General features: G+C 40.0%; 1 protein-coding gene across 2 annotated transcripts in view; it reads left to right on the forward strand.

Annotated features, from left to right (window-relative positions):
- LOC149218448 (uncharacterized) overlaps positions 1-21,057 on the forward strand; it is a 100,385-nt gene that overhangs the window by 11,874 nt on the left and 67,454 nt on the right. For both annotated transcript variants that reach the window (XM_089384047.1, XM_089384048.1), the window contains exon 2: positions 3,821-4,060. In XM_089384047.1, coding sequence (XP_089240173.1) covers positions 3,821-4,060 — 240 coding nt within the window. The remainder of the gene's footprint in view (positions 1-3,820; positions 4,061-21,057) is intronic.

A 21,057-nucleotide genomic window follows, 5' to 3' on the forward strand; every position in this document is an offset into this window, starting at 1 on the left:
TGTCACCGCTAAATGGCTCTACAAGATTAAACATGGATCTGATGGGAGTGCTGAAAAGTTTAAGGCAAGATTTGTTGCCCGTGGCTTCTCTCAAAAGGAAGGAATTGACTATGACGATATATTTGCACCTGTGGCTCGATATACCACCATCCGATCCATCATAGCCCTTGCTGCTACGCAAGGATGGAGTCTTCATCAGATGGATGTCAAGACCGCTTTTTTGCATGGTGCAATAAAGGAAGAGGTGTATGTAGAACAACCTCTGGGATTTGAAGTTCAAGATCGAGACACTTATGTCTGCAGGTTGAAGAAAGCCCTCTATGGGTTAAAGCAAGCACCCAGAGCTTGGTATGAGAGGATGGATAGTTACTTGATGAAGCTGGGCTTCACTCGAAGCAATGCTGATCCAAACCTTTACTTTAAGGTTGAGGAAGGAAAGCCTCTCATTCTAGTGCTGTATGTGGACGACCTCTTCCTGACAGGTGATGACCCTCTCATTCATCAATGTAAGAGGGAGCTTGCTGCTGAGTTCGAGATGAAAGACCTAGGACTGATGCACTATTTCCTAGGCCTGGAGGTCTGGCAGAGACCTGGAGAGATTTTCCTTTCTCAAGGAAAGTATATTGTGAAGCTTCTGGAAAGATTTGGGATGGTGGACTGTAAGTCCGTGTTGACACCAATGGAACTTAACTTTAAGAAGTTGAGTGGCAGCGCTGCAGGGCCTATCTTGGCCAATCCTACTGAGTATCGTCAACTCATAGGAGCTTTGATGTTCTTAGTGAACACCCGTCCGGACATATGTTTTGCAGTGAATACTTTGAGTCAACAGATGGTTGAGCCTCATCATTTTCACTGGGTTGGTGCCAAGAATCTTTTGAGATATCTTCGGGGCACGATAAACCATGGGCTGAGATACACTGCCGGGAGTGTGATACTCCGGGGATATACTGATGCCGATTGGGCTGGCAGTGTGGTGGATCGTAAGAGCACATCTGGATGCTGTTTCAATCTTGGTTCTGCTTCGATCTCATGGATGAGCAGGAAGCAGAAGTCGGTGGCTTTGAGCACCGCGGAGGCCGAATACATTGCTGCTAGTATGGCCTGTTGTGAAGCAGTTTGGTTGAGGAAGCTCTTTAGTGAGTTGTTCCAACATGTGCTAGATACCACTGTAATACTCTGTGATAATCAGAGTGGGATTCGTATGACTGAGAATCCTGTGTTCCACGACCGATCCAAGCATATTGATATCAGGTACCACTTTATCCGGGATATGGTACAGCAAGGCGCCGTAAGGCTCGATCATATAGGAACTGATGAGCAGGTCGCGGATATTCTCACTAAGCCCCTGGGGAAGGTCAAGTTCCTAACCTTCCGTGAGAGTCTTGGTGTCGTGGAAAGACCCTATGATGTGGGTCCTGTTGGACGATGAGCTCTGGGAGCTCTGGGGGGCTTTGGGGATAGCTTCTCGGAGCTATAAGCACTCATAATGCTTCTGCCCCACCCTTGTGATTATTGAGCTGGTTCGCCACTCATTTAATCTGTGCCCCGTTTGCATCCTACCCATTGAGTTCAGGGCTCATGGGAAGTACCTCTCATTTGGCCAATGAGGTGTGGAAAAGCTAGAGACTATTAGCAAAGACTGATGGACGCATCAGAGATTGCCGTACTCTCTATCTAGGTGGCATGGTCCAACCACTTGATCTGGGATCAAGATTTGTGAGGTCTGGGACCTCTGGACTGATTATGTCAGTTGGGGAATGATGTCTTTGTGACTGACCCACTTCTGTTCTAAAATAAAGAAGCCAGCAAAGCAAGTTTCGGCGGGATGACTCACGATGTTAATTGCACTAATAGATGGAGTTCTCCCTAGTTGAGAGGGAGTGTTAAAATTGGACAACTAGGTCCAAACTCCATGTTCTGATGCTCAGATTAAGAGGCTAATATTTTTGTTGGATTCCTCTTTCTGAGAGGTGTAAAATCCATATAAAAATAGTCTTAATCCGATGAGCAGAACTTATATTTTGAATTTATTATTCTTAATAAATTATATGTGCAAGGTCAGCCAGTTTTGTAATGTAGGCTCACATGCCCAACAGATGTGTCACACACCCTCATTGATGTATATATATACAGGAAAAGTTGGAGAGAATTTGAACACAACACAACTCACATCTTCCTCTCTCATCCTAAAAGTACGAGCTACCTGGAGGACGAATTTCAGCCACACGTAGGAAGGACGAAGAGGATCTTTCTGCTGCTAGGGTTTCGCAGAAGTTTGACTTGGGTTGACTCATCTACTGGTTGGAGGGTTGTTGTGACACATGCTGGGCTGGCTGACCAAAGGAGACTTTGCTGGTTGAAGCATCCTGTTGACCGCCGAAACGAACACATACATTTTTCTTGTTTCTGATTTGTCTTCTGTAAGATCTGCTTATATGTTCTATCTGCATTTTGCTTATCTACTTGTATGATTGCTGTGAGAAAAAGTGAAATTGCTCTTAGCATAGAACATCTACAAAACTTTACAATCCTGCTCTTCCTTGCTAAATCTTTGCTTCCCTTTGCCTTCTTGCTCCAAATCCCAAGTATGCCACACTCCTCCAAGAGTGATCCAAGAAACTCTAGTGTCTAAGAGTATGAGAGAGAGAGAGAATCAAAGAGAGCTCCACCAAAATACTATCAAAAGCTTACCAACTCATCCTCATAAGCCTTTTTATTAATGAGACCTCTATTTTCTTCATTTTCCTCCTCACATGCAACTTGTGACCTTTCACCTTCCTTTTCTCCTACTTTCCATTATTTCATAAATCAAATACCAATTAATGCTTCTTTGCCTTTTCCAAAGCCTTTGCCATTGCTTTTGCCAATTTCCTTTAGCCATAATAAATCAAATGAACACCCACTAGGATGTTTTGCCCACCATTCAGTGTGGAATACGTGTCGCATGACTGTGGTCTTACATATTTTTACATGATTTTTTAACGAGGGCTGTTACATTTTGAAGGGAAGAAAGAAGAAAGTGCAAGTGATGTGTTCATAGTTGAAGACACTTATGCCACCTATGCACATGTTGAAGTACGAGAATGAGTATGGATGATTGAATCTTACAACTTCTATCACTTATACATTTAACAACACCCCACTTTAATGATACAACTATGTCTACACATTTTTAAATATTAAAATATACAAAAATGGTTGAGTTTGACACCTACAATCACTTATACATTTAACAATATATATATCACAACCTCCTCTACTACATCTTCCCACCATATATCCATTATCACTTAACCCAATAAACAATTCTTTTAATATATTATCCTCCCTTCACTATTCAAAAACCATCCCACAGAAAACTCCCCTATGTTTATCTTTAGGTTACAAAACCATCTTGATGCACTTAACCATCCTCTCTCCCACTTTAGGGATATTGCTAATTGTACTTAAAGTTAATTAACTCTTTGTCCTGAAAAAATACGAAATAATTAGGCTCCAATTCAATTGAATAGTTTATGAATATATTTAAGAAAAAATACAAAATAATTGGACTCCAAATCAATTGACTGAAAGATTAAAGCAATATTTTTGAAAAAACTAAATCATTTAATTGTTGGCTAGATTTCAAAATAAATTATTCAACTGTTATTCGTCTAACGGAGACCCTGCGGCAGATTGTATGGATAAGTCTTTTGTATAAGGGCCGGGATTTGAATTTTGGGAATTTTGCGAGGATTTGGTTCTGCAATTGGTTTTCGTTTATTTGGATTTGCTTAATTTTACGAGGGTTTGATTCTGTGATCGGTTTTCTTTTGCAAAGGAGGATTCGGACTAGAGCGGGATCTTGTTATGCGCCTCCTGCTGTTGGTGGTGTGCGGGAGAATTGTAAGCAGAAACGACATATGATGAACAGAGATAAAATGAATGGAGAACAGCTTCGACGAGAACCCGCTGGAGTTAATCATTTTGATGACCTTCCCGACGATGTACTGATTTCTGTCCTCGCCAAGTTCAGCACTAGTGCAAAATACGCAGCAGAATATGTGAATGTTTTATTAACGTAAGTTGAAATTAAATTCTACAGTTTTTGAAGTATGGGTTTTTTCTCATTAAAAGAATTGTGTTCCAAATTTTGGGCTTCTGTAGATTAGGATGCCTAACTACCGGAGCTTCACCAATTTTCGTTTTGATAGTTAAATGCTATCTGCTGACTCTTATCCCAGACAAACTCAATTCTACTTTTAGTCAAAGCACGCAATGGTGGTGCACTACTGGAAAAATGAGGAATACGTTTTCCAAATTTAGAACTTAATTAAACTAAAAAAGAGTACATCAAAGCTTCTCCCTGGTGGGCTAGCCCGCCCAGTGGGAAACCAGGCTTGTCATGGAGTGGCAGTGTCCAAAACTGCAGCTGAAAAGACTTATTCAGACCCCTGCCCAGTGGGAAATCAGGCCCTGCTTAGCCCAAAAAGGATAAACTTGGTGCAATGCTGCGTATAAACTTGAAAATCAAAGAGTTCTGGCTATGCAGAGCTCTGTCTCTGGCTGTCAAAAAGAGACAATAGAAGGGATAAAAACATAACTGAACTTCATCATCAGTGACCTGGAGAAGATGTACTTTCCTCATTTTCCGAGGCTGGAATTGGAGCGTCATCCCTCACTGCTGAGGCTGGAGCCATCTCGACACCTATGTGTTGAGGCCCGAGGGCTTGGCCATATCCTGATCAGATCTGTAACCTTGAAGGTGAATGAGTACTGGATGTACTGTGCGAGATTTCACCTCTCTTCTTGCTTGCAATCTCATGGTGCTCTAGACTATTTTGATCTAAGAGCGGTTGAGGAGGTCTGGTTTCTTGCTCGCAAATGCAAGAAACCAATTCACTTTCCAACTCATCAGTGCAATTAGCTGAAGTGGCGAACTAGAATTTGCATTTGCGAGCATCTTGCAATTCTATGCCCTTCTACAATGATGCCAATGGGTAAGGCACGGGATGTGCATAAGTTTGCAGCCCCTTTTTCTTAACCAAAACCTTAGAAATTAGGTTCTTTTGACTTCCTAGATCAGTAGTGGCATTCACCACAGACTTCTTTATCTGAATTTTCACATACAAGAGCTTTTTCTTTCCTCCATGTTCTGTATCAATGGGGAAGTAAAAAAATCCCAATGGAACTCACAGCAGATTTAAATTAAAAAAATTAAGACCTTTAAACTGTCTTTGTGCTTGTATATTATGGGTTGTTTGTTTGTTTAATTTGTGAACATCATCAACAACAATATATATATGCAATAACACAACCTAGGCATTTTTAATTGGAGAAGAAACTCTAGAATGGCATTAAGAACGCTACGTCCATTTACAATGCTACTAGTTTGTCCTATATTCATGATCGAATCTCATACAAAGTTCTTCAACAATCTCAGTATTGATTTGGATGGCTTAGAGATAGTTTGAGTTCATACAACCAAGATCTCTCTCACTAATTCCTTTATAGACTTTAATATTGAACTCATTACTATCCTTTTACGAGGTTCTAGTGTGCCTAACACATTGTTGCTATTGTCTTTGGGCTTTCAATCAATGCACCTTTTATCCACTAAACCAATTAAATTTTCCAACAATCTCCTCTTAGTCTAAGCACTAGTTCTTCTTAACAACCCCACTTCACCAACTCATACAAGTTGAGAGAGAACTTAAGTTCCCATTCTTTGACTGGTTGATTCCCATCAACTTATCCATCATTTATTTTTTCCTATATCATGTGGCTTCTTAAAGAATTAGTTGCTGATTAGTTTGTCTTCTCAACTGCTTCTAGGTTGTGCACTAACTTGCTACATGCCTCCCACACACCAATGTCCCATTGTCTTCCCAAGTTTCGAGGATAGGGTCTTAATTTTTGGCAACTAGGGAGAAATTCCCTAGCACTCTCTTGTCTTCGAAATATTATTTCTATATGAATTTAATTGTGATCATCATGTCGGCTTTGGAGGGAAATTCTTTTCTTTTGAAAAATTCAAAATCCAAAGTCTAAGGTCGGCTTCAAGGTCGTCTCATCCAAGGGTCATGACCCTTCACTCTTGAAAACAACTATATACATCCATTATGATGTCCGTAAAGGGTAATTCGCAAGGAATGTTTTTCTTTGAGATCCTTGCATTGATTTGAGGTACTTCGCATGGCCCTAATGATTGAAATTTTCCAATGGCATGTCTTGGCTTTGAGATTTTCAACTATACCTTTCTCTCTGCAATTTTCGCTTGGAATAGATCTCATATGCACAGAGGTCTCGCTATTCTTACATGACAGAGGTCTTGCTTTCACATTGCACCTCTGTCTCGGCATAGTAACCATGCTCTATATGGATTGCACCTTGTTCTATGGAATTGCATCACGAGCACAGCCACTGTAATTGCATAACATTATATGGAGTTTCGCTTCTTTATAATATGGTTTTGTTATGGCTTAGTCTCTTGTTTGATACAACGATATATGATGGCTTTGTCTCTCTCTTGGTTGAATAATATACGATGACACCATCTCTTTGCTCTAATTGCACAATAATATAGTCTTGGCTCCAAGAATATGGTATGTGTATGTGAACGATTTCGCACAAATAGTATGGTTGGTTATTTTCAGTGCATCTATGTATGATCCCGACATCGCACTGTGGTATGGTCATCCCTTATGCAATGTATGTATGTATGGTTCTTCTTCGAATATGTATAGTTCCTTTGTAGTTCTTATGACATCACAGAGATATGACATTATATATATATATATATATATCTTTTGTTTTTTTTTATTCTTTGAACTATGGTTCACGGTCACTGAGTGGCCGCTACTTCCATAGGTAATAATCCTGGCAAATCCACCCAAAGGGATCTACTTGCCAACTTATCTGGTTGGGCTTAACCCCAAGGGCGTTGAGGAGATTTGACCCTGTGACCTCCCAATTAGCAAGGTACTTAGCAATGGGAACTCGATTAACTCAGCGATCCCTTGGTGCTTATATATATGCGGTTTAGTTATCTATAGCATCACAGCTGTATGGCACTGTTAGTATATTGACATTTGTGTTCTGAGATCCTATCTTCAAGAGAAACCCTAATTATTATATATGCATATTTATGACAGTATGGCATGATAAATCATTAGCACGGTAGGTCTTGGATCTTCAGTAGTATTGGCTGTATGTCATATGTATGAAGCAACAATGATATTTATATGTCGCCACCCTAATATCAAGGATGACAAGATAATTGATGGCAATATTGTGTGACAACATTGGCAATGAGTTTTGTTCATAAATGAAGTTGTGAACAAGACATGTATGGGCCCTAGGCAACCTGTTGATATTTTTACCTTGTACCTCTCTATTGAACTTTCAATGACAATCTAATAGAAGAAGAAGAATTCCAGGTTTTCCCCCTTGTGGAGTTTTGCCTTGATCTCCGACTAATCCTGGTGTCTCTATGTGTGCTTGCTTTTCTTTTATTGTTCCTTTTTTTCTGTTCTGCTGCATTGTTGTTGATATTGTTCTTTCTACATAATTGCATATGATGTAATAATGTTATAATGTTGTGGGGTGAATTCAATATGTAAATGATGTAATGCAATTATCAAAGCAAAGAACAATATAGCCCTAAGAGAAAATTAACAGGATATCAAATGTGGGCTGAAGAAAAGTCATTGAAATCACCTTTATGAAGATCCCTATGTCAGATAGAAGTGAAGATGGCGGAGACCTAAAAGAAAGCCCAGGGTTTGAAGGAAACCCTAGGCAACCTTGAGGAGCTAGGGTTTGGGAAATAATATAAGGTTAGGGTTTGAGAGAAACCATTGATGAATATCATGAGATTAGGGTTTGGAAGAAACCCCTGAATCACACATTGTAGAAGGACTTGGATATGATTAGCTCAATGGGGTCCATGTTAGGATATTCCGACACATAGGATATAGTTAAGTTCAACTTGGTTTAGTGTAGAGTTAGGTATAGAGTTAGGTAAAGTGTGTTTCTTTACCGTTGTACATTTTGTAACTTACAATCCGACGATCATGATATGTAGTGATCCGACGGTTCACTCTCTCCTCGGTATTACCGACACTTGATCCGTGGCTTGACACCCGATTGGTCCATGAGTTCTATTTAAAGCGCATGGAGGGTCATTGTTCGGGTAATCCGTGCATGAGAGAAGCTTATGTAAATTTTCATTCTTTGATTAATAAATTGCCTGTAGTAGCCACGTTGGCGCAGGCCGTGGACTGTTTCCCTCTTTGAGGGTTTTAACCACGTCAAAATACTGGTGTATTGATCTGTGATCTGGTTGTGAGCGGTGTCCTTTTGGTGTTCTTTCTGAGGAACTTACCCTGTAAATTCCTACATGGTATCAGAGCTATTTGAGGGCCGCGTCCGTTGGTGATCCAAATCTGAAGCCGGTAGAACTGCATCCGACTGCCGTTTCCTAGATCTGCTGTTTCTGACTGCTTTCGGGCCGAGAGGACTGCTCTGTTGTGTTCGGAGCATCTGTTCCAGTGAGGAACCCCTTTCGTTTCACGCGAAAAGGTTTCCGGTAGCCCTAGCTGCGTCATTTTTAAGATCTGGAGGTATACAGTCTTTATTCGCAGTTTACTATTATTTTCTCTCTGCTTATTTCGGTTTCGGTTTATTTAGCTTTTTTTTAACCGGATCTATACCTTTCATTTCTGCGTATGCTCTTTGCCCTGCGACTCTGTGCGATCTGGGCAAATCAGAAATAGAAAGGAAGGATTTTTCTCATGCGTATGCTCTTTTCCCTGCACCTTAGTGTGATCTCGGAAAATCAGAAACATTGAGAAAAATATTTAGTTTTTCGGCTAAAGCTAACTTTGAGCTGCAAGGTTCATTTTTGAAAATATCTAGTTTTTTGGCTAAAGCTAACTTTGAGCCATAAGGTTCGTTTTCTTTGCATGTCCGTGTTGGGTTTTGTGTTTTGTGTTTTGTAGGGAAAAAGAGCTTTCTCAAGGCAAGCACGCAAACCAAGGCCCCCCCCCTCTCTCTCTCTCTCAAATTTTTTGTATAGATCAATTGGTTCAAAGCTATTTTAAGAGAGTAGAGGTCTTGGGTTCAAGTCTCCATTTTGTGGGGGCGGATTATTTCATTCCCGCACATTCGCGCACTTTGCCGGCAACTTCAACAATTTTTTTTCAAAAAGCCATAACTTCTTCATCCGGAAGCCTTTTTCAGAGCCGTTTTTTTTTTAAACCGCCTAATTTTTCGAGATCTATCCATTGGAACACTTACTTTCAGCATCTTCAGCTTCAGTTTTTTTTAAAATGGAAAGTCCATGCCATGTCATTCTTGACAGCACTAACTACTTCCAATGGATATCCTACATCGAAGATTTACTTAGAAGTAAAGGTCTCTACAGAATAGCCACAGACCAAGAGAAGAAACCAAAAGATGAAGACAAGGCTGCAAAATGGGAAAATAAACAAGATCAAGCACGTGGTTTGATAGGGATGTCTATTTCTCCTGATCTTAGATTCCATATTGCAGAACTTGAGACTCCTCATGAAGCATTGGAACAACTCACTAAAGTTTTTGGGATTAAAAATGAAATTAGAGCCCATCAACTTGAAAATGAGTTGCTTACATTGGATCCTAATAATTTTTCTTGCATTGAAGATTTCTTGTCCAAATTCAAGACCCTTAGATATCTCTTGGAAGGTGTTAAGGTTAAGAAAGAAGATAGTAACCTTATTTATTTCATCCTTACTAAGTTGGGACCAGCCTACTCTGTATTTGTTTCCACCTTCCATTCTACAAGGGAAGCTTTCATTTGTCAGGGAAAAGACTACAAGGCCCCTTTCTTTGACTCTTTTTGTGATTCTTTAATAAGAGAACAAGAAAAACTCTTACACCTTGGTCTTCTTAATCTTGGAAACTCTTCCAAGAAAGCGTTAGCCGCCCAGCAACAACCAAATTCAAAGAATCCTAAGAAGTCATTTCCTAAAAAGAATGGTCCTAAATCAAACAAGGGTCCTAAGCAAACTCAGCCTCAAAATGAAAGATCATTTCAGCAAAATGATAGGACCAATAAAAACAAATGGAAGAAGACTGATAGACATTGTAACTTTTGTAATCGAGATGGCCACTTAGAATCTAAATGCTTTAAGAAGATGGAAGCCTTGGAAGCCGCAATGAAGAAACATAACATCCATGTGGAGCATTCTTCAACTTCAACTTCAACTTCATCTTCAGGAATGGCACTTTCTGCATGTCGTTGTCAATCATATCAGTCTGGTTATGCATTAAATGTATCTTCTTCTTCTCATTCTCATGAGTGGCTCATTGATTCTGGAGCCTCTTATCACATGGCCAAAAACCAAGCCATGTTTTCTTCTTTAAATGATTGTAACACCAAAAATATATATGTTGGTGATGATAGATCTCTTAATGTTGTAGGGACTGGAACTGTTCATCTAGACAATGGTCAGTTTAATGATGTATTATGTATCCTGCAACCTTCTATCTATATATCAGATAACTCATTCAGGTGAAGGTAAAATTGTTGAATTTTCACCTCATGATGTTGTAATCAAGGATCTGAGAGATCCTAAACAGATTCTAGCTACTGGTATTGCTGATGATTCCACAAGGTTGTATAAGTTTCACAACTTTGGGTCATCAAATCTTCCCTCAGTATTTGTTGCTCATAATGATGAAGTGAGCAAACTTTGGCATGAGCGATTTGGTCACTTAAACTATCGCTCCCTTCAGCATCTATGTAAAGAAAATATGGTGACAGGTCTTCCTATGGTATCTTGCAGAGATGGTGTTTGTTCCGGATGTGTACTCGGAAAACATCATCGGGACAGTTTTGAAAAACGTGCCTCTTGGCACGCCTCAGCCCCTTTACAGCTTGTGCACAGTGATTTATGTGGTCCACTTCCTGTTGCTTCATTCTCTGGCTGCAAGTATTTCTTAACTTTCATTGATGATTTCTCCAGACGCACTTGGGTATACTTCTTAAAACTCAAGAGCGAAGTATTTAACACTTTTTTGGCCTTCAAAGCCTTTGTTGAAAAACAATCTGGACATCAAATTCTTAAGCTAAGAACTGATAATGGTGGAGAATATGTTAAAAACACATTCATCAACTTTTGCACCGAAAATGGAATTCAAATGCAACATACTGTTCCATACACTCCACAACAAAATGGTGTAGCTGAAAGGAAAAATCGCACCTTAAAGGAAATGGCTAATTGTATGCTGCAATCTAAAGGACTCAGTCTTAGTTTTTGGGCCGAAGCAATTAATTGTGCAAATTATATAATAAATCGCACTCCTACTAAGGTTCTAAAGAATATCACTCCAGAAGAAGCTTGGAGTTCCATTAAACCAGATGTAAGTCACTTTCGTGTTTTTGGAAGTGAAGCATGGGCCCATATTCCAGATGAAAAGCATAAAGCTTTAGAACCTAAGAGTGAGAAATGTACTTTTGTTGGATATTCTGAAGATGTAAAAGGTTATAGACTTATTCCATTTAAGTCCAAAAATGTTATCATTAGAAGAGATGTAAAATTTGATGAAAATAAATCGGCCTGCGAGCCTAGTCCGGCGGATGTGCCACCTCTTCCTATCTCTTCTACTTTTGAAAACATTTCTTCTTCAGATGATGAAAGTGAGAATGACAATCCTCCCCCACCTTCTCAGGATCCTCAACTTCCAAGATGGGTCCGTGCTACTCGGGATGCAGCAGGTGATCTTGCCGGTGATCCTACAGATCAGCGACGTACACGTTCTCAGTTTGAAAGAGCCTCTTCTTTACTGGCTCAAGCTCCAGTAAATCATGATCCTGACACTTTTGCAGAAGCTTCAGGCCATCCACATTGGGAAGCAGCTATGAATGAAGAATATCATTCATTGTTAACAAATGATACATGGGATCTTGTTCCTCTACCAAAGGGACGCAAACTTGTTAGATGTAAATGGGTTTACAGAACCAAGTATGGACCAGATGGGAAAGTTGATAAACATAAAGCTCGTCTTGTTGCTAAGGGCTTTTCACAGGTTGAAGGCATTGACTACACTGAAACCTTCTCCCCTGTTGCCAAAATGAACTCTATTTGCCTTGTTCTTTCCCTTGCTGCCTCTTTAAAATGGGAAGTCCATCAGATGGATGTTAAATCTGCCTTCTTGCATGGGGACTTGCATGAAGAAATCTATATGGAACAACCCATTGGCTTCATCCAAACAGACTCCAGCCTTGTATGTCGACTTAAGAAATCTCTTTATGGTCTCAAGCAAGCTCCTCAAGCTTGGTATGCCAAAATGGATAGCTTTCTTTTAGAATCTGGCTTTTCTAGGTGTTATTCTGACAATACTGTCTACACCAAGAAAGTGGGCAGCTCTCTTATCATCCTTGTTCTTTATGTTGATGATCTTATTCTTACTGGTAGTGATCCCAACCTTATAAACCATGTGAAGTCCAGCCTTAAAAAGAAATTTGAAATGACAGACTTAGGACACTTACACTATTTTCTCGGTCTTCAAGTCTTGCAATCCAAGGAGGGTATTTCCCTTTCCCAGTCCAAGTATGCTTGTGATATTCTTCGTCATTTTCACATGGAAGACTGTAAGCCAGCCCCTTCTCCCTTTCAGTCTGGAGTCAAACTTTCAGTCTCTTGTACTTCTCCTGAAGTTGATGCTACCTTATACCGTCAACTTGTAGGAAAACTCTTGTATTTAACCCATACTCGTCCTGACCTTTCCTTTGCTGTTGGCCTTGTTGCTCGTTTTATGCAAAACCCCCGTGAAAGTCATTGGAAAGCAGCTAAAAGAATACTTCGTTATGTTCGAGGTACAGTACAGTTTGGGATTCATTACAGTGCCAAAGCAGCTCCTCTATTAGTTGGTTTCACTGATTCTGATTGGGCTGGTGACCCTGATGATCAGAAGTCTACTGCCGGTTATGTCTTCACTCTTGGTTCAGGACCTATTACATGGGCTTGTAAGAAACAGGCTGCCATTTCTCTTTCGTCAGCAGAAGCAGAGTATCGTGGTGCCGTGGAAGCTAGTAAGGAAGCCTTGTGGCTTCGTCAGATCCTATCAGAGTTTGGCTTTGAGCAGCAGCATCCAACCACACTTTGGTGTGATAATCAAAGTGCCATTCAGCTATGCAAAGATCCAGTCCAGCATCAGCGCAGCAAACACATTGAACTACACATGCACTTCATCAGAAAGCTCATTCATGACCATGTTCTTGAAGTGCAATATTGTTCAACAGATGATCAGGTTGCAGACATCTTCACAAAGGCTCTCACAGAGGCGAAGTTCACTAAACTTCGATATATGCTTGGAGTTCAGGAAGTTGTCACTAAGGGGGGATAGGCTCTAGTGCCTCCTTCCTTCTCCTATTGTGTCATATTTGTAAATCCTTCAATCCTATCCCAAGTTGTTCTTAAGGGGGGATGTTAGGATATTCCGACACATAGGATATAGTTAAGTTCAACTTGGTCTAGTGTAGAGTTAGGTATAGAGTTAGGTAAAGTGTGTTTCTTTACCGTTGTACATTTTGTAACTTACAATCCGACGGTCACGATATGTAGTGATCCGACGGTTCACTCTCTCCTCGGTATTATCGACACTTGATCCGTGGCTTGACACCCGATTGGTCCATGAGTTCTATTTAAAGCGCATGGAGGGTCATTGTTCGGGTAATCCGTGCATGAGAGAAGCTTATGTAAATTTTCATTCTTTGATTAATAAATTGCCTGTAGTAGCCACGTTGGCGCAGGCCGTGGACTGTTTCCCTCTTTGAGGGTTTTAACCACGTCAAAAATACTGGTGTATTGATCTGTGATCTGGTTGTGAGCGGTGTCCTTTTGGTGTTCTTTCTGAGGAACTTACCCTGTAAATTCCTACAGTCCAAACTCATATGAAGAAAATAATTTTGCCTATGGATGCTAGGTTGGAACACAGGTTTTTCGGCTGTCGCTACATGCTCAATAGGATGCTCCGTGCGGCTGGAAAGCTTCAGCTACACGTTAGCTCCGTGCGGCTGTGACCCTAGATGGGTTGAAGATAATATGTTTGGGCGTGGCTGCTGCTAAATTCGATTAATGATGCCAAGTTGAGGCATCTCTTCATTTGCAGATTTATGATTGATGACTTGTGGTACCTCATGACAGGTATTCCGCTGATATATTTCTTCCGAAGGCAACATTAACTCTTGGAGACTGGATCAAGAGGGAGTTGATCATATCCTTCAAATATCGTTAAAGATAAGTACCCTTCTAGACTTATGATGTTTCTCTATGACACTGTTCTTGTTTAGATTTATTGTCTTGATTATTGCTTGTCCTTCTTGCGTGAATATTTGAGTATCTGAATACTACTAACTTCTTGATGAAGATGCAATAAGTTCTTGAGGATCAACTAGATGCTAAATGGTGCAGCTAGTGCAGGAAAGAAAAACTAGTGCAAGAAGTTGGTGCAGGAACATGATGAAAGCTGGTACAAGAAAGAGGAAGCTAAGGCAATATGCAATCTCTACTGCTGCCAATGACAAAGCGTATATGCTACCTGAATGCTATAAGTTGATAAAGGTATCTAAATATTACAAGGTATGTATAGTATATTGTTTCAGTTAAGCCTTGAGGTATGACAAGAATATCACCCTCATAGATGACTTGATTCATGCATGCCAGTCACATGCATATGAAAGTAAGTTTGATTTCCAGTACATGTGATATATTGGTGCATTTTATAGTAACAACTAATATGATCTCTTTGATATTTGGCAAGCCATGTGACCTTGTTGGATATCATGATTTTGTCTAAGATAAAGCAAGGCCAGAAACATTAATTTTTGATATACGATAATTTGATACTATGGTAACCCTAATAGATATAGGTGGTTGTAAGATGGATACTCAAGATCCTCTTCTTGTTGTTCTTGATAAGCTGTAATTGCTATGATGATTTAACAACATTTTGACAATGTATCAAATGGATGCCCTAACTTGATGGTGTTAGTACTCTGATAAAAGATGTTTGTGTAAATGTTGTGATACACTTGTCAGCTACCCTAATTGTATGACACTAACCCTTGATGAATGTTTGATGACATGCTCATATGTGATAGTGAAACAACTGATGGTGACTTGTCATGACTGTGATATATATATGTGTGTGTGTGTGAACCTGATATAGTCTGACTTTGTGATTTGACAATTTTGTTGATACATGAGATATGTTTGATATGTTGATGTCTTGATTGATGATGAGTGAAGAAGCTTCCCATTCAGAGGGAGATATCTTTGTTAAGTTTTATGGTAGGTTGTATGCTTGAAACAATTACTTCAATATCTTATTAGCCCAGTAACAATTTCACTTTAGATTCCAATAGCAATCACATTAAACTTCAACAATAGTTCATTATTGACAGTAATTGTAGATAGAACATCATCAACAATATGCACAGGAAGACAAGCCAAGACAATGAACACAGATATTTAGGCTAATGCCAGGGCAAAACCCCACAAGGGGGAAAACCCAACCAATCCTTCTTAATAATCAATATCAAATGTTCAACAGAGAGAGAAAATCCAATTTAGTACAATAGTCAAAGTCAAAATGTTGACTTGCCAATGAAGTAGACCAACCAATGAGATGAGGCCCAATTTGATCAAAGTAATTTGGTCAACAGTTTTGCAATAGTCAACAACAGTCAACGTGCCCTAGCCAGTCTAATCATCGGTGGTCAAAAAATGGTCAAATGGTCTCTAATTAGCTCGATCAAACCAACAAGGAACTTGGCCTCTGAAGCAGTTCAAAGTCAACCCAAAACTGAGATCAAAATTCAGTCAACCAAAGTCAACGCCATGTGGTCAAATTATGCAATCTGCCTACAGTCAACGCTGGTTAGCTTGCACAAAAAATATCAGAATCTGTGCCAGAGGATGCGGCTTGCCCAAACAGAGTTTCTCCAAGTCAAAACACAGTCGAATGGTCTCCCTAAGTCCTTGGTCAATGTTGGTCAAAGTTTGCTGCAGAAGAAAGTCTACGCAAAAGTCAAAGATGCTTAAGAAGGTCCTCGCATGTGTGAAAAGGAGTTGCTGCCTCATATGTGTATGACTATGAACCAATAAGAAGAGAGAGAATGTGATGTGTGATGATGTTCCAAAATGAGGAGGACATATGTTATATTTATAGTGGTTGATGAGGGGTGAAAAGACATGTCTATTCATCATTGGGTTGACTTGAAGAGGGGCAGCTTGGGGTCGACTTGATTTTGAGGCATTTGTAGGTGTGCAAAAATTCTAATTTTCCAAGTGAAGGGAGATGCCATCAAGGGGAATCCAAATGTGAAAAGAGCCATCAAAGGAGGGGCTTCTAGGATGGGGAATTAGCCCTAGTTGCACTCTTTAACACTCCCTCTCAACTAGGGATTAATTCCAATTGACCACGTCCATCCACGACTATGCCATCATGTACCATCTTTGCAACTTGTCTCGTCTCTGTTGAAGATTGATATTATAGATCAATAAGAAAGGATTGAAAGAGGGTGGGTCACAAGACCCTGCCACCCTCACCAAAATGACAGAGGCATGTCCTCATGACAGAGGAGCTCCCAAAGCTCAATGGCCAACTCAAGTGGGACCCTCACGAGAGGGTCTTTCCATGGCTCCAAGTCGCTCTTTGAAGATTGAGAATTCGACCTTTTCCAAAGGCTTTGTGAGGATGTCAACTACCTATTCATCCGTCTTGATGTGATGGAGCCTTATTGCTCCCCGCTGTACCATATCCCAGATAAAGTGGTACCTGATATCAATATGTTTGGATTGGTTGTGGAACACGAGATTCTTTGAGAGATGAATCCCTCTTTGATTATTGCAACAAATGATGGTGGTATCCAAGACATGCTCAAATAGCTCACTAAAGAGCTTCCTTAACTAAATAACTTCACAACAGGCCATTCTAGTTGCAATATAATCAGCCTCTGCAGTGTTTAGTGCAACAAATTTTTGTTTTCGGCTCATCCATGAAATTGCAATGAATCCCAAAGAAAAACAACATCCAAATGTGCTTTTTCTATCCACCACACTGCCAGCTCAATCAACATTAGAATATACATGTAGCCTCAAATTCCCGACAGTATCTCAGTCCATAGTTGATCGCGGCACAAAGTTATCTTAGAAGGTTCTCATGAAATAGGCTTGTAGAGACCAATGTTGTGAAAAGCGTGAGCGGGATTAAATCGGCGTGGGGAACGAATCGGAAAAAATCGGAAAAATTGGGAAAAAAGCGGAAAAAAGCGGGAAAAAATCGTTTGGTACAAAAATATTCATTTTTTTTTCAATTTTTTTAATATCTAAACCATCTACAACATAAAATAAATACATTGACACATAAATATGATAAAAAAACTAATATATAAGATGTTTAATATCATTTCTAGCGCTAAAATCACATATAACATTGAATCATGTCCTGAATAGTAAGTCTTGACTCCTGAGTCCCAACTCAGCCTCAAAATATCAACAAAAAATATGATAATGTATCTCATCATGTCATAATGTCATATACAATAAAATTAAAGTCTAATCCTATTGATTTCCTCTGCCCCTCTTGCGAGAAAATGTCACAACTTTCCCTTTCCCTCTAGATGTAGATGTTGGTGCCTGTGCTGGTGGAAATGGCAGTGGAGTCTGATGTGCTCTAGAAGCTGAAGAACTAGAAGTAGGAGCTACAGGAGGTAGACCACATCCTCTACTGGTGGCAGTGGTAGCCCGGGTAGGCGGTGTCACCTCCTCCTCCTCCTCCTCCTCCTGCTCCTCCTGCTCCTCCTCCACTACATCCTGCACTAACCAATCATCAGTAGAATCCATGAGAGGCCTCTCGGCCTCAACCCTCCATGCAGTAGTGGTGTCAATCCCATCCAATGAGATGGCATCCACATCAGGTGTCCTCTCAAGTTGCCTCACCCACAATCGAAGATTGTAGTAGACGTAGACCATGTCATTAAGTCGCTGGGACTCCAACCTGTACAAAGATCATGAAATAATAATTAATAATTAATATTATAAAAAAAATATTGTTTAATGAATTCAAAAATTTATTTGGAAATTTGCAATATGTTAAATGTTTAAGTGTTAACCTGTTGCGCTTCTTGTTGTGCATTTTTTCAAATACACTCCAGTTGCGCTCACATCCTGAGGAGATGCATGTTTGGCTGAGGATGCGTATGGCAAGCTTTTGCAAAAGGGGTACCCTGCCACCATACATTTTCCACCATGCATCTACGACAAAATTACAAATAAAATTTTAAATAAACATAAGAAAAAAATGGAATTTGAAGAGACAATGAAATTTGAAACAAAGTTACAAACTAAAAAATATTTGGCATTTTAATCATCCTATCAGTGATAGCCATCTCAAAGCCAAATGTGCCACCTGCCATCTTATATGTCTCAATTTGTTTAGAGATCTCTATACGTTGTTCTGGAGATCGCACCATCTTCTGGACACAGGATAAGAATCCATCCACGATCTCAACATCAAAATCAAACCCACATGCATAAGAAAATGCAGGGTTCAGGAAAAGCCCAACAGCATGAATGGGACGATGGAGTGTGTTGTTCCATCGCTCATCAATCACTCCCCATAGAAGGAGTTGTTTCTGAAACCCATCATCTCCCTTATCATCATAGTAGGCCCGAATGGCTTCTTTGGCCCTGTCCATGGCTTCATACAAATAGCCCATTGCGGGCTTCTCACCATCAACCAACCGGAGAACCTTTACCAAAGGTTCAGTAACGACGCACACCTCGTGCACTCCCGCCCAGAAGTCTTCGTGGTATGAAACTAGTCTGCATACGGCCTCTCCTTCTGGTTTGCGGCTCATTGACAAAGCACGCCACTCCTCTGAAAGAAACATTCTCTTCACATCCCACATAGAATTCAAGAGGGATTGAAGAGATATGAAACTCGTGGCAAATCGTGTAATGGCGGGGCGCACCAACTCTTTGTTGTTGGTGAATCTTCTCATCAAGCTAAGCACAGATGTATGATTATATATAAATTTTGTGATGCTTTTTCATGAGTCAACAATATCTTTGACAAAGGGAATTTTCCCTATGTCCTCTAACATCAAATCAATACAATGGGCAGCACAAGGTGTCCAAAATAAAGTAGGATGCCTGTCCATAAGCATTCTACCAGCAGCAACATAATTTGCAGCATTGTCCGTTATGACTTGGACAACATGTTGTTCACCCACCTCCAAAATAAACACATCCAACAAATCACATAAAGTTCTTGCATCTTTGATTTGATGAGATGCATCAACAGATTTGATAAACATAGTCCCCTTAGGACAACTAACCAAGAAGTTTATAAGGGTTCTCCCCTTTTGGTCAGTCCAACCATCTGACATAACAGTGCATCTTGTTTGTGCCCATGATGCCTTAAAATCCTCCAATCTTTGGGTGCAGTCACGCTTTTCATTTTGAAGAATCCGGCCTTTGAAATCATGATAAGAAGGGATTTTGTACCCCGGGCCAACACTGACAATAGCATCAACAGTAGGTTGGAAAAATGGATTATTCCTTACAATGCTGAAAGGAATATCACTCCAGAGGAGAAATTTTGCCATCAACCTGTCAGCTTGTTCTTTATCAGTTCTTTTTAGCATTGAACCGATAGATGGTTGTGAACCAGGTGTGGTTCGAGGAACAAAAAATGATGATGCAGCTACCGGATTGACTGATGCTGCAGTAGAACCAGTGCCACTTGGCCCACTTCCTTCAGTTGACCTTTTTAGTTGCCTTTTGAGTTCTTCTTTGGCCTCTCTAGTGTGCTCTAATTCTCCCAATGCTCTCATGGCTCTTTGGATAAGTTCAGGATTTGTATTTGTACAGGGCCCCACATCATGTTCAGGGATTTGTGCAAGGTGAAACTTCAACCTGTACACCCCCCCGCGTATCTCCTTTCCACACAACTTGCAATTCAAGTTTTGTCTATCATTCAGAGCTTTAGGTTCACCATATTCCCAGAAAGGATCCAATTTCCTTGGCATGTTTGTTTTTGAACTTTGAATTTGCAAACCTATGGGAAAATAAGGATTAGGAAATAGGAATTTAGGATTACAATTTAGCATTTACAAAATTACAAGTTACAAATTTCCAGAATCCAAAGTTCCAACCCCAAGTTACCCAACCAAATGGCAAATGCCAAAAACAATGAAAAAACATAAACAATGTTTAAAAAAAATGAAAAAAAAAATTTGGTTCCCATAGTCATACCAAGTTACCCATCCCAAATCAATGAAAAAATACAAAAAATTCTTTAAAAACAATGAAAACAAAAGGAAAATGGTGCCCATATGAAGTTTCCCAACGAAAAACAATGAAAAACATAGAAAAACAATGTTTTTAAACAAAGAAAACAAAAAAAAATTAATCAACATACCGTTTCTATGGAGAAATCGGTGGTCTTATCTTGAATTTGTCCTCTAAGCACTTAGATTTGGTCACAAACCCTCTTCAGCTGCTCTCCAACACCTCCTCCTCCTTCCGCGCGCGCCCACTGTCCAAATGACAAACAAAAAACCCAAAAACTCATTATAAATCGCGCTGCCCCGATACCCCGCGTTTTTTTCGGAAAAAATCGCGCTTTTTTTGAAAAAAGCGCGCTTTTTTCAGAAAAAATCGGCAAAAAATAGCCGATTTTTTCGTGTAAAAAGCGCGATTAAATCGGCGAGGGGAAAAAAGCATTATTTTTCAAAAAAGCGCGATTTAATCGCGCTTTTCACAACACTGGTAGGGACTCCCCTTTGTCCATCTTGATATCCTTTAACTAGTTCTTGAGAAAGAGGATTTGATTTGCATTGTTGACTTTGAACATTCCAACCAACTTACATACATTAAATTAGACCAACCAATGATATGAGGCCCAATCTGATTAAAGTAATTTGGTTAACAGTTCTGCAATAGTCAACAACAATCAACGCGCCCTAGCCAGTCCAGTCAACGATGGTCAAACAACGGTCAAAATGGATTCCAATTAGCTCGG

The sequence above is a fragment of the Pinus tabuliformis genome, chromosome Q (assembly GCF_031772625.1).
Source record: "Pinus tabuliformis cultivar Carrire ecotype Pingquan chromosome Q, CPIR1, whole genome shotgun sequence".
Lineage (NCBI taxonomy): Eukaryota > Viridiplantae > Streptophyta > Pinopsida > Pinales > Pinaceae > Pinus > Pinus tabuliformis.